At 46.8% G+C, this 21,561-nt stretch overlaps 1 protein-coding gene across 1 annotated transcript in view; it reads right to left on the bottom strand.

Moving 5' to 3' along the window:
• Positions 1-2,394: 2,394 nt before the first annotated feature.
• Positions 2,395-21,561, bottom strand: part of LOC306795997 (copine-8) — a gene marked incomplete at its 3' end in the record, with an annotated part of 70,661 nt that continues 51,494 nt past the window's right edge. The window contains exons 12-20 of the mRNA XM_079294757.1: positions 21,398-21,451; positions 21,096-21,157; positions 13,717-13,763; positions 12,927-13,108; positions 12,068-12,195; positions 10,181-10,283; positions 8,886-8,943; positions 8,611-8,684; positions 2,395-2,598 (exon numbers count right to left, since the gene is read on the bottom strand). Of these exons, the coding sequence (XP_079150883.1) occupies positions 2,395-2,598; positions 8,611-8,684; positions 8,886-8,943; positions 10,181-10,283; positions 12,068-12,195; positions 12,927-13,108; positions 13,717-13,763; positions 21,096-21,157; positions 21,398-21,451 (912 nt within the window). The remainder of the gene's footprint in view (positions 2,599-8,610; positions 8,685-8,885; positions 8,944-10,180; positions 10,284-12,067; positions 12,196-12,926; positions 13,109-13,716; positions 13,764-21,095; positions 21,158-21,397; positions 21,452-21,561) is intronic.

The following is a 21,561-nucleotide window of genomic DNA, read 5'->3' as shown; positions in this document are numbered from 1 at the left end:
GTCTAACACTGCCACAACTATGTTGAATACTTTGACTCTGTAATCAGCTGACTATTTTACACACACACACACACACACAAAATAAATCGTTGCAACACGTGAAAACAAAGACACAATGATTTCATTAAAAAGTCTTCGTTTAGACAGAGTCAGTCAGCAGATGTGTGTTGTAGTTTTAAGACGGCTTCAGGGTGATGATACAGTCATACAAAATAACTAAAAACACTGCAATGCATGAATATCCTTTCACATTGTTGGTGCTGCAATGTATTTCCCTCATGAGCCAATGAATGTTAAAATGTTTCATATGATGCTTTAAAAGAAGTTGTGTCGTACGAGAACACACACATCTCATTTAACATATCCTCTCGTCACCGCAACACTGACAAAAACCCTTTCACATTCACGACAAAACCTCAAACCCATTCTTCATTCGACGTCACGTTAATTTGGAAACTTGTCTGGACATCCTCGGTGACTCGGCAGGAATCACGCAAATCATCCTCTTACACGTGATTGGCACGTAAGAATACACGTCATAAAAACAAACATATAAAACGCTTTATCAAAGCTAACAGGTGCAATAAAAAAAGTACACAATGAAATAAATAAAATGGAACAGAAAGCCAACGTAGGGAAAGTGTGTTTTTCTCTGCATTTTTGACCACTGGGCTCTTTATGCTCAAACGGAATTTCGTTTGAGAGCAGCTGCTGTCGTTTTTAAACATCGGGGCGGGGACGTGGTGTTGGACGACACAATGAGACGAAACCCCTGGGCACCATATTGCCAAGGCAGTTAGGAGGAGAACACAGACAGACACAGAGACAGACAGAGAGACAGACACAGAGACACAGAGACAGACAGACAGACAGACACAGAGCGAGCGAGAGCGAGAGGCTATGCTTCCATTCAGAAGTCAAATGAATGCTACGCAAAAAAGTGAAATGCATCTGAAATGTAAAACATTTGCTCTTAAATGAGTGCAAGATGCTGGAAGGGCTTGAAATGGTGCTTATACAGATGGAACAGCACCTGATGAGACAAGAAGTAATAGTCAATTACTATTTTTAAGGGATTTGGGCCTAAAAGTCCACAGCCATGCCAGTGGCTGTGAGGTTGCACTCTAACCTGAGCCAGACCAAAGTTATTACTATTCATCCCGAGGTGAACAGGAATGTTCGTCCCAAATTTCATGACAATCTCTTACATAATTGTTGAGATACTTCAGACCAAAGTGGTAGACCGACCAACAGACACTGCCATCAATTAAGCCATGCTGCTAGCATGACTTCAAACCAACATGGCACTTGGAAATATTACAACTAATACACATACTGAAGATGATGGACAACTTATACAAGGGTGCACGATCTCTGGGGAGGAGGCTAGACCAGATATTTTACATTTCAAAATGCCCAAATACTCATTTAGGAATGTCATCTGCTCGGATGAGCATACCAGAATTACTCAAGAGAGAGAGAGAGAGAGAGAGAGAGAGAGAGGCTGCAACAGGGAGACGGACCTCAGAGCAGTGCAGACAGACAGAGGGTGAAGTGACAAATGGAGATGCAGGCAGACAGACCCCCCCCCCCACAGACAGAGCGACAAAGTGATGGATAGAAGAGGTAGTGCAGGGCCACTATATGCATGCACTGGACTGAGGCTACACTCATGCAAAAGGTTAATACGAAAACCAGAATACGATACAGCACAGTACAGAAGGGCTACCGGGACCTGCACTGCTGCTACCTGACACACACACACCCCGAGAGAGAGAGAGAGAGAGAGAGAGAGAGAGCGAGAGAGACAGAGAGAGAGAGAGATTCATAAATGTGTATATAAAAGTATCCACAGTAAAAATCCTTGTTAGTGTTTACTGTAAACAATGAGTGAGTTGGAGAGAGATAGAGATAGAATAAGTGACATATGTCGGGTTATTTACAGAGAAAGTTCATTAAAGTGTGATGTCTTTGTTTTTTGTCTGGAGACATTCTCTTTACAATATTTCCAAAGCTGTCCTTCATTTCCTTTTTCATTCCGTCTTTACCTCCCGGCTTGAATTCAGACATCTCCGAACTCTCCCCAGGGCCTGTCCAGGTTTCCCAGGCGAGAAGAAAAAAAATTAAATTATAATCATAATTCCAGACAGAAACAGGAATGCTTTTGACAGTGGAAGTAAACAGACTCTCATTGGCTTTTCCTGGCCTCGAAAGCGACACTCTCCTGGCACGACATGCAGCTTCCTGAACACGAGAAAGACCACCGTGATCCACGACGACAAGGCATGGAGAGCGGCTTTAGGGAAATGGAAGTACTTTGAGCGTAAAAGTTCAGCTAACCCCTGACTCCGAAAAACCTTTCTCCCCCTTCCCCCCACCCACCACCCCCACTCCTCATATCTGGGTTTGCATACTCTGCCCTGGCGGCGTGTAGGGAGGCGGCGTATAGGGAGGTGGTGCTGGCGACGGCTTGATCCCGCGGGTCCTCATGTAGGAGAGGAACTGGTCGGGAATCTCGGCCAAGACGTCTTTCGCCAGCCGGGCCATGCTCAGGATGTGGTTACCCGTCCGGTCGATGTAGTCCCTGAATGGGACGAACTGAGAGGGAGGAGAGGGGATAAACACGAAGAACAGAGATTAAAAAAAAGAAGATGAAGAGCAGAAGAAGGAGTATGAAAAGCACAAAAGGAGTGGAGAAAAATAATGGAGAAAAAAAAGAAAGAAGAATTTAAATGATATTACATAATTTATCCTCTTTGTTTCAAGTTGCCTTGTTCACTGTTTTAAGTGGAAGGAGCTCTTGTGCACGGCAGGATTACTGCTGCAGAGAAGAGTCTCTCCTAATTACGACGCTGCAGATTCGCCCTATTTCCTGCAGCACTTGGAGAACAATCTGATCCCTGAGGTCACTGAGATGAGCGGCGGCAGCCGTGGATACAAAAAATAAATTAAATGTGCAAATTAGTGATATGATGTTTTTACTGAGAATATTAGGTATTGAAGCTCGCTGGAGCCGTTTGGGGGGGTTGCTGGTGTGTGAAAGTGAACAGCTGCAATCTTTTAAGACGGAGAGAGGAGACGGGCACACAGCCAGCATTTACATACCGAGACCTAGTTAGCACCATCAAATGTCTGGGATTAAAGGAGATCCAACATTAGGCAGAAATATGCAGGTTCAAATATGGGGATGAGCGCGGATACTTTTTCACAACAGCAAACTTGTAACAAGTCGGGAATCAAACGACTATTAGTGGCGGTAGTGCGTAGTCGTCATTCCGAAAGGGAAACCGGAACCCCCTGACTAGGGGTGTCACGGATCACAAACCTCATGGTTCGGTTCGGATCACGGTTCAGGAGTCACGGTTCGGATCATTTTTCGGATCAACAAAGAAAAGGGGAGGAGACAAATATAACTTTGCTTTCCATTTATTAATTAAAGAACCTCAAGAACACTTAAAGCAAAGAACTTTGGGCTATAGTCTTACATGAAAACAAAAATATTGAAGATGTCCAATTTTAAACAAAATGAAATAAATAAAAATAATACATTCAAGAATTCTGTTAAGTTTAAGTGCAACATGAGTTATGTTGATATCCTCGTCCTTTGATCAATACTGAAAGAAAGAAACAGCCAGTGAGCTAGCTTCCACCGTTTACACTGAACTGAACTGCTCAGCAACAACTTGGGTCTATGTTTACTTCCTGTCAGGTTATGTCATTCAAATACACAATAATGTTACATTACTGTGACATTATTTTCAAAAAGATGAGAATATCTCCATTGTCTGGGGAGAGGGTCGACCTTTCTGTGGTGACTGGAATATTATTGGGCCTGTCTAGCTTCACTCTGATGCTTCTGTCAGCACCTGAACCAGGTGTGTGTGTGTGTGACTCTCACAGAGGGGGCGTGTCTACAGCACCTGCCCCAGGTGTGTGTGTGACTCTCACAGAGGGGGCGTGTCTACAGCACCGGACTAAGAATCACTCCGCCGTGGTGAAAGTGGTCTCTACAGTCTTTTCCTTCTCATAGAGGTCTGGAACAGCTTCACACTGAAGTGGGTGCGTGAGTGGATTTCGTAGCGTGGCTCAAGCATTTTAACCAGATTTAGAAATCCTTTGTTTTCTACACCAGAGTGTCCCCGTCGCTGACAGACGGGATGGTGGCTCTTCATATGTGTGGACATGCCGATGTTTTGCCTTTATCGTACGTCTTTCTCTTTAAATAACGCCTACATCCCGTAACGCTTTGTCCACCACCCTCATCAGTCATTATACGTTACAGGTTAAGACAATGTTCCCAAACTTGCGACTTAAATGACGCCGCGGCTTCTGGCGTGCCTCCGCTCGCCATGACTTCACCGTTAAATGCTTCTAAGCTGCTCCGTTCACGTGAACACACTACTGCTTTATATCTGTTCACTGACACTCTGCATTGATATTCGGGGACTTGTTACTTGAAAAGGAACAGCAGCAGTAGAACTTTCCACACTATGATGATTACACTGTAAAAATAAAATTAAAATACTCTATTGATCCGCGGTTCACGAGTGATCCGAACCGTGATCCGTGACACCACTACCCCTGACGTACAAACCGTTGTTATGATCCATATATGACAAAGCAATATTTGCCGTTATGATGTGGTGTGTTCATGGACCCGAATGCAGACTCAGACAGCAGAGTTCTATTTCAAAACCAACATAATTTATTTCTCTCAGTCAAGGGAAAAGACAGGAAATGGACAAAGTCTGCTGAGCCTCCCGCACTGCAGACTCTATCGCCCAGGTGAGAACCCCTAGGACACAGGCGGGTGGAACAATCGTGTCCAGAGCTGGGTCAACCTCGTCTGGGGAAAACTGCCGAGAGAGGGCGTCGGGCTTGATGTTCTTACTTCCTGGGCGGTAGGTGATGGTGAAGTTGAAACGGGCAAAGAACAGAGCCCAACGGGCTTGGCAGGAGTTCAGTCGCTGGGCAGAATGGATGTATTCCAGATTTCGGTGGTCGGTCCACACAATGAACGGGTGGACTGACCCCTCCAACCAATGTCTCCATTCCTCCAGAGCCAGCTTGACGGCCAGTAACTCCCGGTTGCCCACATCAGGCGGCGGTGAGAGAAAAAAGCACACGGACGGAGCTTAGAGTCAGTGGTTGAGCGTTGTGATAATACTGCTCCGACTCCGGTGTCAGAGGCGTCCACCTCGACCACGAACTGGCGGCTTTCATCCGGCTGTACTAGGATGGGGGCTGATGTGAATCGCTCCTTGAGGGCATTAAACGCCCGGTCGGCCTCGGGGGACCAGGAAAAAACCACCTTAGAGGAGGTGAGTCTGGTTAGGGGTGACGCCGTCTGACTGTAGTTCCGAATCAACCGGCGGTAGAAGTTTTCAAATCCTAGGAATTGCTGGAGCTTCTTCCGGTTAGAGAGGACCGGCCATTCGGTGACCGCGTTAACCTTTTCTGGGTCCTTCCGAATCTGACCCTCCTCAATGATGAAACCAAGAAACTGTACGGAGGTGACATGGAATTCACATTTCTCGGCTTTGATGAAGAGTTGGTTCTCCAGTAAGCGCTGAAGGACATGGTGGCAATGTTCCTGTAGGTTTGAGGAGTAAATCAGAATGTCGTCGATGTAGACAAACACAAACCAGTTGAGAAAATCCCTGAGCACGTCGTTCACCAAAGCCTGGAAAACGGCTGGTGCATTTGTAAGTCCGAATGGCATGACCAGGTACTCGAAATGTCCCAGGGGAGTGTTGAAAGCGGTCTTCCACTCATCCCCCTCTCGTATCCGAACCAAGTGGTAAGCATTGCGGAGGTCTAGCTTGGTGAAAATTGTGGCACCGGGTAGGGATTCAAAAGCAGAGTTGATTAGGGGTAGTGGTTACTTGTTCCGGGTGGTGATCTGGTTTAACCCTTGGTAGTCGATGCAAGGACAGAGACTCTTGTCCTTCTTGGCCACGAAGAAAAACCCTGCTCCCACCGGGGACGATGACGGGCGGATAATTCCAGCAGCGAGGGAGTCTGTGATATAGGTCTCCATCGACTCGCGTTCCGGTCGGGAAAGATTGTACAGTCGGCTGGAGGGCAGGGTGGCGCCGGGGAACAGTTCTATGACGCAATCGTAGGGTCGGTGGGGTGGCAGGGAAAGGGCTCGTTCCTTGTTGAATGCCTCGCTGAGATCTGCGTACTCCAAAGGGACCGAGGTGAGATCAGTTCCGGTAGTAGGGGTGTGGAGAGAAGAAGTCTGCCGCAGAATGGCGGACTTGAGGCAACTCGAAAGACATGTAGGGCTCCATCCGATGATTCTGTTTCCTGCCCAGTCTATCTGTGGGTTGTGGCTCAGGAGCCAAGGATGGCCCAGAACCAGGGGCATCAGGGGCGTAGAGAAGATTTAAAAACAGATCTCATGTTGGTGGTTTCCTGACACAAGCAGGGTAATAGGGCAAGTCCGGTGCGTGATATTGGTCAAGCGACTGCCATCCAGAGCGTTCGCCTGAAGAGGGCATTCCAACTCCTCCAAGGGAATCCCATGAGCGAAGGCCAAGGAGGAGTCCAAAAAACTCTGTTCTGCTCCGGAGTCAATCAGGGCCAAGACCGGTAGAGCACCGGACGGCAGGCATAACTTAGCTGGTAGTGTGGGTAGTGTGAGACGGGACTTGGGTCGGGGAAGTCGGGTGGAGTCGCTCGCCAGTATTCCCACTCTTACTGGCGAGCCCTCTCTTTTGGGCGCACCGGGCAGACAGGGATACGGTGACCCGGCTCGCCGCAGTAGAGGCAGGCTCCTGAACGGATTCGTTGCTCCCTCTCATCCTGAGACAGATGGAACCGTCCCAACTGCATGGGTTCATCCCGATCCTCGGGAGAAGGTGCCGGAGCAGGCGAGTGCTGGTGGCCTGGGCTGCGGCGGCGAGGTGGAACTGCGGACCGGTGACCGGAAGTGGTTACTGGCTGACGAACCGGAGCCGGGAGCCTGTAGTTACACTCTCTCCGACGTTACTGCATCCGAGTATCCAGTCGGATGGTGAGAGCCATCAGGTCTTCCAGTGTCTTAGCCTCCTCCAGAACAGCGAGCTCGTCCCTTAATCCCTCTGACAGGCTGCTGAGAAAAACCCTTTAGCGCCCTCTCCTCCCAACTCTGCGGCCAGGATGCGAAAGTCAATGGAATGTTCAGCAGCGCTAGCAGAGCCCTGACGGAGGCGGAGGAGGTTCTGAACAGCAACCTGAGAGTATGTAGGGTGGTCGAAAGCTCTCTTAAACGCCTCCAGGTATTGTCCAAAAGAAACCGTATCCAACAGGTTCTGAGTTAACCAGGCCTGGGCCCAGTCAAGAGCACGGCCATGTAGCAACCCGGTCAGATAGGCAATCTTAGAACTGTCCGATGCATACGTGCAGGGCTGTTGGTTGAACACGAACGTCGTCTGGAGCAGAAAACCTCTGCATCCTCTCATGTCTCCGTGGAAAGGTTCAGGAGACGGAACAAATGACTCACGGACCCGGGGATCTACAGGTGGAAATCCTGCTGCCGCTGCTGGGTCCATAGTTATGGTCAGTCCGTTCTGTTATGATGTGGTGTGTTCATGGACCCGAATGCAGACTCAGACCAGCAGAGTTCCATTTCAAAACCAAGATAATTTATTTCTCTCAGCAAGGGAAAAGACAGGAAATGGACAAAGTCAATAGGAGGCGTCTCCACGCCTCCGCACGGTTACAAGCCGGAAAGTGGCTAATCCTGCCGAGCGGCAGACGAAGCTGACAGGAAAACTGTCAAACGTCAATACGGAGGCGCGTCAATACGGAGGCACCCAGAGCTGCTGAACTAAATGAGGCAGTGTTTGTCGCCTACAATCATACGAGAAGCCAATTTGTGCTGGAAACCCTCGCTGCGAAATGTAACCCTCGCCGTGCCACTCGGGGAAATTAGCCTGCTGATAAAGAGAGCCTGGAGGCAGAACTGTGTTCCCGTACTGAAGCATTGTTTTTACACCATCTCCGGGTCTTTTCCTGCATGTGTACTTCAGCTTGTTAAAAAGCCAACTAACGAGATGCCTCCCTCGCCTACGCGGGCTGAGGGAGGGTGTGGGGGGGAGCGGGAGATGACAGCGGGCGGTGTAAAGGTCAGAGAGAGAAGAAGAAAATGTGACTCCGCTGTGTCGCAACAAACAAACGGCTCAGTCTGAGCGTTTGTACTTCATCGCTCTGCTGTGGTGCCGGGCAATGATTACAGATTCATCATAGTTTAGATCCCAGCGATCATTCTGTTGCTGTCGGAGCCCACATATCCCAACAGAGTTTAAAAGGTGGCCTCTGATATGGCTAAGCTGTCGCAGCTTGGTGAAAAAGTCCCTTCAGCACAGATAAACTGTAAACGTTACAGAGAAAGGGAGGAACACGGGGTTGATCAGGGCCCAGCACCCTGGAGCAGTGTGGCTGCTTTGATTTTGACTCAAAATCAGTATCACGTTTACAATAAAACATTTGGGATAAAATCAGAAGAAAATGGATGAGGAAGGATCTGAGGGGGCCAAGAGGCAGAGATGTGATTTCACAATCAGACTTTACAGAAGAGAAGAACAACACAGCAGCGGGGAGCGGGTTGAGAGCATTGTGTACCTGGACAATGTCCCTCTCAGCGTATCTTCCTCTGGATGAGATTCTGATTTCATCACCGTCCAACTCCACCATGGCTGAGGAGAAGAGAAGTAAAAATGATGCACACATTATGTCTTACTGTAGACCAGCACGGTTCCAATGAGAGCTCGCAACACGCAAAATACAAAAGCAGCATCTGCAGCTCCCAAACAGACGGAATGTCCCACCAGAAGCCAGAGTCTAAAAAAAGTTTAATGAGACATTAATTCAACTTAAACAAGTTCTTGTTGACTTACCGTCAAATTCTGCGGGCCCCACCCCCACGATGATGAGTGACATTGGCAGACAGGAGGCCTGCAGGACAGGAACAATGAATATTTGATACATCTCAAAAATTTGAAAACGGCGTGTCTACCCGGGCATGTGCCCATCCCCGGGGCGTCAAACACCGACGTTGTCATGGCCGTTTGACGTCTGATACGGACTGTGTGAGACGCACCGGGCTTTCATGTAACACCAATGGAAATCCATCCTCGGCGACATTAGACGCCAAGAGCAACCGACCCAGAACAACGCTGTTCAAGTCCCGTGTGAAACCAAAAGTACGTCATATAAAGCCTAAATGTAAATTACTTAAGTAATGTATCAAACATACTTATTAAGCCAAACCACAATCTTTTCCTAAACTAAGTGACGCCGAGGAGTCCTGACCCAGCGTCCGTATGTGACGAGTTGGGAATGAGACCGGGTCGGTCTACCTATGTGGGTCGTTAGTAGGATAAAGAAGATGCAGCCTCTGTCCTCATCAGCGCCCACAGATGGTGTCATGTTCTTGTTAACATGTATGGTACAGTGTGTGTAAGCGTAGCGCTGCGTGGGTTCGAAGGCGTCGCAAGGAATAATATTAGAGGCGAGAGCATCAACAACACGGCCCGGACCTGCTGACGGCTTATAAATGACATGTGTTTGTGTGTGTGGGCATGTGTGCAAGAGTCACAGAGAGGGTATGAGGAAGAAAGGGCTAGCAGTGTGTGTGTGTGTGTGTGTGCAGTGTATTTTGAGTAATGGGTTGACTTCAGGCAGCAGAGCAATATCCAAACATCTCGTTTATTTTTCGCTCCCCTCGGTAAAGGTTTTCTTCACGTCGCTGCTGCCCTTTGCTCTCTTCCCCCCCCCCCTCGTCTCGGCTGCCTCCTTCTCCTCTCTCGGCCTCCTGTGCTGCACAGATCTGCTAGATTTACAGCGAGCTGCCTAATTAGGAAAATACTGGCACAGCTGTTTTCCAGCGTTCATTCAAACGCTCCCAGGAGCAAAACCAGCAATGATGAGGATGATTTGAGAGACGCATTTCTTGCCCAAACGTAATAGGTTCTCACCGTGACGGTTCTACTCATTTGCATAAATATTTTCATGGTTTTATGTCTCAGCATCTGGGCACGAAATACAGCTTGATTGCAAGTTTAGTTTTCCATTATCATTGCTAGAAAAGCAATTTATAGACGCAACTGACATTCTTCCAACATAAAGACTGTGAAATGAGTCCACTTTTTTGTTTTGGGAGTCTCGAGTGCAGGGTCAGGTGTCGACTTACGTTGACAATAGACTCCTTGGTCTGGGCCATGTCAGAGATGACGCCGTCCGTGATGATGAGGAGCACAAAGTACTGGGAGCCATCCTTCACTGAAGCCGCGTACCTGCGTGCAAAAACACACACACACAAAAAAACACTTTGTAATTATTTCTGCGCTGCCATCCTGCTGTGTTTACCATGACGGTTCATTACTTGAGCACATCACGCATCATTATGTGTGGTTTTAATTGAAATAGATGAGTGGGAATGAGGCAGTATAAATCCTTTGAAAATGATTTTCGTCATTGAATAAATGTCACTTACCTCCCACTCTGGAGGATCTAAATCTGTAAAGTATACTCCTCTCTGTAAATGTCTCATTAAGTCAATTCTATAGATCCTCAGCTCAATATCAATTTCTGCTACGATGTTGAGCGCGACCTTTCACTTACATTTGAGTCGAGAACTCGACTGTTTCCAATATTTACACACTGAGATTATTTCAGTCGCTCTCGGCTTTCTGCTAAACTTCACCTTTCGTAGCTCTATGTCTGTCTCCTCCCCACTGCTGATAACTGAGGTTTAACTATCACACTGAAGATGACCACAGCAGAGCAGATGCATCAGGACGACGACTGAAGAGTGGCAGAGAGAGGAGCAGCATGTGGGAGGAAAGGCATTGGGTCGGTCGAACAAACAGAGGCGAGGAGGTGCAGGTGGGATTACCACGGACAAAAACAACAACCTGTGCATGGTTGACAAATAGGCAAGAAACGTTGCAGGAAGATGCAACTTGTATCTAGTTTTTAAAGAGCTTTCAGGAGGATGCGTTCATGGAATACGCACTGATTAGTCTGGTACTTCAAACTGGGACGACACTGCTGAGATGTAGTCAGGCTGAGAGAGGATAAGAGTTTCTGTTTACAGTCAAGTTAACATGTTTATCTAATTTGCTGTATGGTTTTCTACATTGTATTTGTGTGTTCTCTTATTTACATGGACCAGGGACAGTGCTTTAGTAACAGATAATACAAATGTGGGGCAGAGTTAGAAAAGGGGAATAAAAAGCCCCCTGCCAAAACCCAAGAAAGCGAGAGTAAGCGTACTTCCCATAATGGGTGTTTATTGCAATTACAGTGAGAGAAAAGGTGTGATTTGTTTGCGCATTAAAAAAAACCAACATGCTGGAGGCGGGTGGACAAAAGCAAAGAGTGAAGTTCATTACAGGGGCTTAATTGAAAGACCACACAACTCAAGAGGAAAACGAGTGTTTCAGGTGAAATTACAAGCTAAATAAAACGCCTGCCTCGGTATTACTGCTTGTTTCGCCACTTCCCTTCAGAGTGCCTCTTCACGTGTAACTATGCAATTAGGATTTCAGTAAATTATCTTCTCAATATGTAACCCGATGAGTAGATTTCTTTAATTACACACCGGCATGAATAGTTCCTTCATGTCTAGTTTATTTCAGAACTTTGTCAGGATCACATGTCCGCGTGGCTTTGCTGCTGCATTAATTATATTCTGGTCTACGCAGAGACTCAAAGAAACATGCCATCTGATGGCAGGTACTTTCTCCGTTTGTGCTTCTCTCTCCCTCGAACTCTTGCTAGCTACCTGGCAACACTCGCAGCTTGGAGCCCATTACAGAAAACCTGAGAACACATGCTGAGCGTCAACCACAAAGTGAAATATACTCGGGTGTTCTTTCACGCATACTTAACTGATTTCAGTTCATTATATAAGCAGTGATGGCGAATAAGCAAGTGTAAAAACAGAGGGTGGAATAATAAACATTCTAAACTAATTACTGGAGGAGATGTAAATGTGAGAAGTTGGAGACATCGGTAATTCGTATGTAACAGTGTTTACATTAACTCCTGTAAATAAAGTGTGACTTTGTGTTACCTGGCCACGTGGTTGATGACGGGGGAGAAGTTGGTGGGTCCGTAGAGCTGAACTGACTTCAGACTCTGGTAGTAGGCTTCCATCACACCGTCGATGCCTGTGCAGTACGGGTTCTGAGGGTTCCCATTCTACATCAAGGGGAGGAGAGGAAACCGTCATTAAGCTGCATGATTCATGTCACATGCAAACTGATGGAACAGACTGGAGGAGGATTTATAAAGTCCAGTGTTGTGTCATGAAAACAGCAACAAAAACTCATTCTCAGATGTGGAGACCAGAAAGTCTTACAATGCATTTCACTGAAAGGATCTTCAGTTTTATCATATTTGGTTTTATTTAATTAATTAATACATTTTTGTGTTAGAACATGCCCAAGATGGGGGTTGGTTCTTTTTCTTATTTATCTATTTTTTTTCCTGCCACAGACGCTTTGCCATGTTATGTACTAACTTTGCCAGGTGTGCAGAAAAACTCAATAAAAAAACAACAGCAACAATCAATTAAAACTAAAAACGCTTGATGAATATGGATATGCATATCATATGTTCTGTGAGGGATATCATTTTGCTAACGCGTGCATGCGCGTCACTTAGTTTTTGCCGGATCTTTAATCCGCCAACCTTCAGCCGATCAGCGGGGGCATTCACTTTAACGAACAGTAGGAGGGAGTCAGTTGACGCTCTTGTTGGCAGAGACTTTGATGTTGTATTTTTATGATATTGTCTTGTTGCATAAGAAGTATCTTATGTCGCTTTTTCATCGTGTCAGATGGGTGCTTTAAAAACCCAATGCAGGGAACGTCTCCACGTTTTACTCCCTCGCTGCCTGCCATCCATGTCGGAGCCCCTCGAGTTCGTACCAAGGCAAACTCGTGGGAGATCCGTCCATCGGGTGGCAGCTTGGCTCCGAAGCCCAGTGCTGGAAACATCTTATCGCTGTCGTAATCCTGGATGATTTCTCCTACTGCCTTCAGGGCCATGGCGTAGGCGTTCAGCTGGTATGGACTCATGTAGTGGAGCGATGTGGGCTGGGCTGGGTTACCTGTTTGTGACAAAGGGAGCACATACACAGCACAGATGATATACTCCGTGGGACAATGGAAGAGGGGAGGTGGTCACGCTTCAGTCATTCTTTGAAGCCACCATCGCTATTTGAAAAGCCACTTGAACTTTTTTCCAATGCTTGTTTGTTCAGTGGTTCGATATAACTGTGACTCTAACAGCCAGTTCTGTTTGTATGGCAACAAAACCATGCATCACATCACTGACGGAGCCAAATTGACTGCTAATCACCTTCATGTAATATTAATATGAAACGTTTTTTAACTCGCTACTCCAGCTGTGTTTTAATAAAATGCAGAACTCTACCATCCATTATTCAAAAAAACAAACAAAAAAAAAACATCTACTGCTACCGCCCGCCTGTCCTGCTAGGACCGAGTTCAAGGATCGATGGATAACACGGTCCTTAATCACAGCCCTCGTAGCATGTTACTGCACTCAGCTTTAACTGCCAGGTGTGATGGAGAGGGCCATCAGTAAACACTTGATACCATCTGCATTTATTTGAATAAACACTCGTCCTAGGCAGGGTCTCTGAGTGTGTGTGTGTGTGTGTGTGTGTGTGTGTGTGTTTACTAGGAGGCTCACCGTTGGAAGCTGTGAAATCGATGGCCACAGTGAAGTTAATCTGGGTCCTGAGCAGACAAAAGCAGAGCGGTGATTCATTAATCAACAATCCCCCCCTCTCTCTCTCTCTCTCACACACACACACACACACACACACACACACACACACACACACACCTGAAACAAACAGAAGAAATGCACTGCAGGCACAATCGGGTAAAGTGATTCATGTGCAAACAGAGTTCCTACAACATAGAGTAGACAGCGAGTTACTGGCCTTTCTGTGACAGAGGAAGGTTGTTGTTGAGAAGAAACATGTGCCACCGTGACTTTGCTCCCGGAATTCACCTCCATTCAGCTGTGACCGCGGCCCTTTACAAGGTGGATCCGTTGGTGATTTTACAAATGCTGAATCAGACCGCATAGACCAATCGGATCCAGAGTTACACAACTGTTACACAAGTAATTCTCTTCACAAGCGAACTTCCTGATTGAACGCGCGTTGGCCTGCTACTCTATTCCTCACACACAACTCGTGCACTTTGTGGGTTTTCTTTCTGAGAGGAAAAACAAACGAGATAGAGGGGATGAAGAGACATGAAACAAGACAGAGACAAACAACACACACCACAGCACCCAGCATGAGAGAGCGGCACGTCTCTCTACATCAAAACATTTCCTAACTTGTTAACCTGCAGGAACAGGATGTGGTTAAGCGTTCAGTCGGCCTGTCGCAGCTTTTTCACACCAATCCTGATCCGCTGCCAAACACACATACACACACACCTACCTACACACACACAAATGCCTCCCTGTCTACCTTCCACACCTATATCCTGTGTTCAGATAGTGTCAAACAGCCAGCAGCTCATCATCTCTGTCACCTCAGCAGAGCCATGTGAGGTGCAGGCACCGTTTCTTCCAGAGGAGACACAAGGAGAGGGAGGAGAGACATTTGATGATCGGGGTTTTTCAAAGTACAGGTAACCCACAAGGGCTGGGGGGGGGGGGGGGTGGAGCTGCCATCTCGCTGTTCACTCAGGTTTTTTTATTTTTTGGGGTTAAAGTATTACCCACATGCCTTAACTGGAAGTAATACAGATGCTGTCAAGTTATTTCCTCTTGAGGTTGTTATATATTCAATTACTTTAATGATATAAAGTTAATGACTTTAGTTGATGAAAAGTCTATAAAATGTCCTGCAGACCTTTTAAAAAAAACATTTGAATTGTACATTGTGTCATTGGGTGCCACCGCAGCCGGAGACGCGGCACCCGAAGGCCCCAAGCCGCGGGCGACCGCGGGGCAGCGACGGACGGCCCCGCCCCACCCGGGCCAGGCAGAGCCGGGTCCCAGCGCCTCGGACAGGCCCCCACGGTGTGTCCCTCCTCACCGCATCCGAAACACTTCATCGCCGACGAGGTCGCAAAAATCACGTATTCATAATCATCTACCTTAACATGGAAGCGAAGGTTGAGCTCCTCATTCCGGTTGTTAAGGATCATAAACAGGTGTCTGCGGTGGGACACCACGTGCTTCAGCAACTGAGACTTACACCCAGACAAGATCTTTTTCATCGGGGATACGATCTTCCCGTGTCTGGACAGCTCTCTGCTGAGGAACTCGTCGGTGATGAAGGGAGGGACATTGGAAAGGACAACCTTAGTTGCCGGTTGCGCCAGGGGCAACACCTGAACAAACAATCCGTTCACCATGAGGCCTGCCTCCACGACACGGTTCACCTTTTCCACCTGGTCCAGGAAGAGGACCACGGCGGCGTTCATCCGAGCGGCCGACTTGATGCTGCTGTGATTATTACATTATAATAAATTGTGAATAAAAAGGGTTTGTTTTCATGGGACGGACTATTTTCATCTACACTGGCTGTGCCGATAACACCAGAAGATGCACCTTAGGGCTTCTGGCTCTGGCTAAATAAACACACGTTCCTGTACTGAACAGGCTGAGATTCACCTGAGCAGCAGAAGGAGATCCGCAGCGAAGCATCGCCGCACAGCCGTTTCAAAATGTTCCGGCAGATATGATAAGGAAACATGTGGTCGAGCTTCAGATGCTCCGTGAGCTCGGCCTGCCTCTGAAGCTTATCGTTCTGTGTCCTGGAGGCACAGGGAAGCGTACCCTACCCCTTCTAAGGCCGCCTTTATCGTCTCATGATGTTTTGTAAATGGCTGCAATCCCCCTCTTGGCAAGCTTACCTCAACCTTTGGCTTCAGAGGAAATAATTCTACGCTGTGTTCATCTTCACAGCAACATAAAAAATCCATGGGAAAGAGTATTCATTTGGTGGTTCAATGTATAATGGCAGTCATTTGTAACCGCTGCTGGGCAGCTGCAGTGAGTAACGGCTGGCAAAGAGCCTTGCTTTAACTTTAACTGAACACTGAAGATGCCTGCTCACTTTCTCTATTACTCACTAAGCAATTTTATTTCCTGGTATCTATTTCTCTGTGTCTTATATAGCATACACACCGATGTGACAAAACAATACGTACAGTTTGAACTGCGTTAGAAAAACATGGCTGCCCATCTTGAATAGTGTGTGTGAGCCTCTGTGTGTAGTAGGTACAGTATTCAATAATGTGTTTGGGGTGAAAGGGGAATGCCACTCTACCAGCTGGTTTTCTGTCAGTCACTGCTCTTCCCCCCCACTGGTAAAGCATGCAGTGACTCAGCGAGGAACCAATATGACAAAATACCGCACGGCAGGGGGCCGGCTGATGAGGAGGTTGCACACTACATTCAAAGAAGCTTTTTTCCTGCAGACTGAACAGGCGGAATGCTAATGGCTCTCCTAAATCTTCAAAGCATCTTCGTGTCCAGACTGTAAAAAGATTCTCTCGCGACACATCTCCGGTGAAATGCTGCCGTAGCAGGGCAACTTTCACTGAGGCAGCAACCTCCGGGGTCTGAAAAGTGAAGCCAATGAGGAAGTGCCTTAAACCTGCATTCTTTCTAATGGCCAGCAGGGGGCGACTCGTCTGGTGGCAAAGTCAGATTGTATAGAACAGCGGTTCCCAAACTTTTTAGGCCGCGCACCCCCTTCTACATCCCGACCGGGTTCGCGCACCCCCCCCCCCCTTAATAAAAAAAAGAAAAAAAAGAAGCCTTTTAAGCCTTCATAGCCGCATAAGAATCGGACCAATGAGAGAACAGTTTGCTCGCGCGTGGCATTTGTTTACAAGATTTAGTCCGCTGTTAAATGTTGCAGTGTGAACACAAACCGAACAAAGGAGCAACTGCAACAAAGCAAACGAACTGAAGGTGTGAAAACGCCCTGAAACACTGCAACAAAGTTTCAATAACTTTCAGTGACACAAGGCGTCACTTTTAAAGAGCAATACGGATGCGAGGACACACGCACAGGCTCAGAGGCAGATTATCACATTTAATTTACAATTAATGAGCGACTAATGTAGCCAGGATGTCTTCGGACAAAGCATCGATGCGGCGCGACACAGTGTTGTTGGACACCGGGATCATGTCCAACTTTTTTGCTTCTTTCTCCCCAATCATACATTCCACCATCTCTCTGGCAGCTGGCAAGCTCACGTCTTCGGCGATTGTGTGCGGTAGCCCCTTTCTCGCTATTCTGTAACCAGATATGAAGCCCGTAGTGCGTCATTTATAGACCCAACACATGAATGAGACTCCAGTTGTTTTGGGCTGTTTTGTAACTCCTCCAATTTCGATATAAACAATGTAAGGGGCTTTTGACTTGCACTGGCATGCTTGGTGTTCAGGTGGCGACGTAAATAAGAGCTTCAGACTGTTAGCCAGAACCTCACTGCACACCACGCACTGTGGCTTTGGGGAATCTGCGTTGCCAATCCAAGTGAAGCCCAGACACAGATACTTTTCATCATATTTCCTCTTTTTTTCCCAGTCTGATGCTCTCTCTCGTTTCCTCTTTTTTCACCTTGACTCCGCGATGGGCCGATGTGCTCCCGATTTGTCTGTGCTATCCCTTCCTCCTTTTGGTCTCCTCCGTCTCATCTTCCTCCCGTTCGATTTCTTCTCCCGGTCTCTCCCCACGCACCTCTCCGTTCCCCTCGCCTCCGATTCCTCTCTCTCTCTCTGTCCCTCTCCTCTTTTATGACTGATAGCTTCAGATGTCCCACCTGACAGTTTTTAAATTAAAATTACATTTTTTTTTTATATTTAATATTATTACACCATCAGACCGCCATTACACTTTTCCTCTCGCGCACCCCCTAGAGGCAGCTCGCGCACCCCACTTTGGGAATCCCTGGTATAGAAGTCAATGAGAGAATTACCTGACTTCTCACTTGATCATTGACTGGGAATGATTGTCCCATGTAGAGTACAACAGACCACAAAGCAGGATATGCTTTAGGGCGGGGCTACATTGTGATTGACAGGTTGCTGCCACGGTTTTGTCCGCGAGCTGGCCGTGTTTTGCTCCGACAACTTTCACTGTGTGTTTTCAGTTTATAAGTGTCAATTGTAACATTTTGGACATATTTTTTTAGCATTCAGTTGGGCTCCACCCCCTTGTGTCACTTCTCGATGAAAAAAACCAAGATGGTGACGAGCAAAAACCAAGATGGCGACGGTCACAACGCCGATCTCAAGGCTTCAAAACAGCAGGCCACAAACAAATGGGTGACGTCACTGTGACTACGTCCACTTTTTATAAACGGTCTATGCTTTTACTACTGCAAAAATCATTTTTACAAAAAAAACAAGACTAAAGCCAGTATAGTAAACCTAAACCAGACAATTTACATTGACGAAAAAACAACAAATTACAGTTGTCCCCTGTATTTTGCTGTAATCTGAGAATAGTAACATAGAAATATGCTCATATTTTAAAACAGAACTACTGTATTGTAGCCTGTAGTCATCTAATCTGATCATTCTAAACATGTTAACATTCATCTTGAAAACCAAACTTGTGAGCCTACTTTCCTACAGATAATTATCACCATTTAGGGAACATACTAAAAAACCTACATTATAGTCCTGACAGCCAGTCTCATATTGGAAATGTTAATCTTCAAAGTGGGAATGTTCTATTTAAGAAAAGAAATTCTAAAATGTTCACAAGAAGTCTGCTTTCCTCTTACATTGAAGTGCCAGAGGGAAACATATGCATGAGTGCACTGAGTGGCCTAAAAAACCTCTCCTGATAATATGCAAACAGATGTTGCTGGTTGGACAGTGTCCAAATGGCAAAAGGAGAGGAGAGGAGAGATAAACAGCTCATACCTGCATGAAGTCAGATTCGCCCAAACGTTGGTATTGGCAGTGCTTGTTCATTTTGCTCAGTAAAACCCACAACGACAAACGCCTCGGTTCTTTTCACAGATTTGATTTCTTCCAAATCTTTGTCTTGACTCTGACTCCTCGATCTAATCATAACCCTCTCAGAATGATTTCAATACGAGCGGAGCGCCCTCCTGCTTCTATTCTGGTTTCAAAACTCAATTCACAAACCAAAACAAGGGGAAACAATATCTGTCACTGTGAGTGACGGGGCTGCCAACTCAAAATGAAAGATATAGCCGGCAATTCTTCATCTTCATCCTGGTGCTCATGAATAGAGGCCCTCTTTGTTGGAATCAATGGGTGGTACTAATGCTTTATCAAAGGGAGTTAAAAGAATAGGAGCAGCGATCCTCTCCAGATTGAGACGGAGCCTTCTCAAATGATTAATGCTGATGCTGCCAGCAGATCATGTTCCTAATTAGCTCCGAATGAACAATTGGGTGATTGTGCTAAAACTGCACAAATAAAAGAGCTGCCAATCGGAAGATAAGAGAGAAGAAGGGAGGAGAGCTGAAAAGAGATAGAAGGATATGGAACGAGATGACTGGCGAAGTGATAAAATACCTGAGCAGACAGTCGAGCGAGACAGAGACACACCGGGGATTTCGGGGGAAGTGAGAAAGGTACCTGGGAGGGTGCGTGTGCAAGCGTGGGTGTGTGTCTGCACAAATACACAGTCTGCCCATTATGCAATTGGAGTGAGTGCAACTGGACCATTACAGTCTATTTAGGTTTCAAACAGTGAGACAGCACTTGGCACTTCATTTCGCCACACAAGCGTGCAACAGCGTCCGGCTCGCGCTCCCAAAGCTCCGCCGATAAAGGGGGGAAAATGAATCAAACGGCCCCCTTCCTGAGAGTTTCAAAGTGCTCTCTGAAGGACGTGCTGCTGGGAATTCTGTGTGTGTGCGGGGAGGCTTTGAGGACGGGAATTCTCCATTAGCGGTGGGCGACGGAGCGAGTAAACATATGCCTGCGACACATGGTGCTGTCACACACACACACACACACACGTGCGTTTCGAAAGCCAGCTCTCACACATGCGGTCAGTCTGACGAGCTTGGGTGTAATGTAATTTGCTCACACTCATGAGGCCGTGACGTGCATTAGCACACAAACATGAGAGCCTTCCTGTCATGCACTACATGAATACTTCTGCTTCATTTCCATTTCCTGAAACCTAAACAGAAGCTCCATCTAATATCTAAATCCAACAGACACACAGAGTGCATTCTTAATGCCCTGTGAGTCAATAGCATATTGATCTGCGTTCTTAGTAACTGTGTGCACATACTGTAGATTCCCATCTCTTGGCTAGATGTATCTGCTAAAAGCTATGTAGCCTACTACCTATAACAACAACATCCAACTAATCAATGTATGACGGTTTAACTGGCAAAGTCCTTCAAAATCGATTTTCTCTGTAAGGAGAAGTCAGCGTAGCGTCGCAATTGTGTCGGCTCCTCGGATAATCCTCTCGTTTGCTCGAGCACCTTTTGGCCCGTCTGCTCTTTGAGCTGTGTTAAAATCCTGAAATGAGCAACAGCAACTGAAAAAAAAAAAAAAGCTAGCTGGAAAATAGATGGTGGTTTTTTTTTCCGAGTCCGTCTCTGAGGGAACAGGCTTATACTTTTAAGAGATTTTCTTTCTCTTTTCTGTGAGTGTAATGAGGGCAGAGTGTGTGGGCGGGCATTCACGCGATGCCTGGTTGCACACACGGTCAACTCCCCTGAGCAACATACCTACACAAGCACATGTGCACACGTATGACCGAGCACCCGCTGTGCGCACGGCGGGTGCTCGAGTGCTAAAACACAACACAAGATTACATACGAGGGCACGCACACTTCAGAGTCTGACCCCTCTCTCTCTCTCTCTCCCCCTTGTCCTTCTCTCACATGCAAATGTACACTTTCCCATCTGATTCACTCCCTGTGTGATCATTATCTTTGGCATATTGCAGACACTGAGTCGTGATGAGGTTATTATCGAGACAGGGGCCGGCACACTCAGCACGTCGCGTCTCATTAACGGGACTGCAACCCCCCCCCCCCCCACCCATCAGTGTGAATGCGTGGTCGGTGACCTACCCTCCTTTGATGTAGTCCAGGAAGGTGACTTCAATGTCCAACAGGAATGACAGCAGTGTTACCTGTAAGCGATAGGGCCACAATTAGCTTTGTGTCAACGGTAATCACTTGCGGGTGCTGTCTCTGATGCGACATTCGTTTCTAATCCTTTCCGACCGCTTCAGTTACAAAATGAACCACTCGGCAGTATGACAGAGGCACCCGTCTGGGTCTACTATAGTGTAGTATTGCATTTCAAATCCAGCCCATGCAGCTATGTATCAAGGAAAAGAATGATTCATGATTGGTGGATATTTCCTCACCGTTCCAGAGTTGAGGTATTTTTTCTTCCTCCCTTTCTTCTTCGGATTTATCACCTAAAAAAATACAAGATTCTCTGCTGTCATTTTGACATTAATTCATTCAGTCATTCATTCTTCAATTCAGTCTTTCACAAGGCTGGTATTTCAAAGGTGGAGTGTGTGGG

The sequence above is a fragment of the Melanostigma gelatinosum genome, assembly GCF_949748355.1.
Source record: "Melanostigma gelatinosum genome assembly, chromosome: 22".
NCBI classification, from domain to species: Eukaryota; Metazoa; Chordata; class Actinopteri; order Perciformes; family Zoarcidae; genus Melanostigma; species Melanostigma gelatinosum.
The sequence above is the reverse complement of the archived record's forward strand: the minus strand, read 5'-3'. Positions and strand labels throughout refer to the sequence as shown.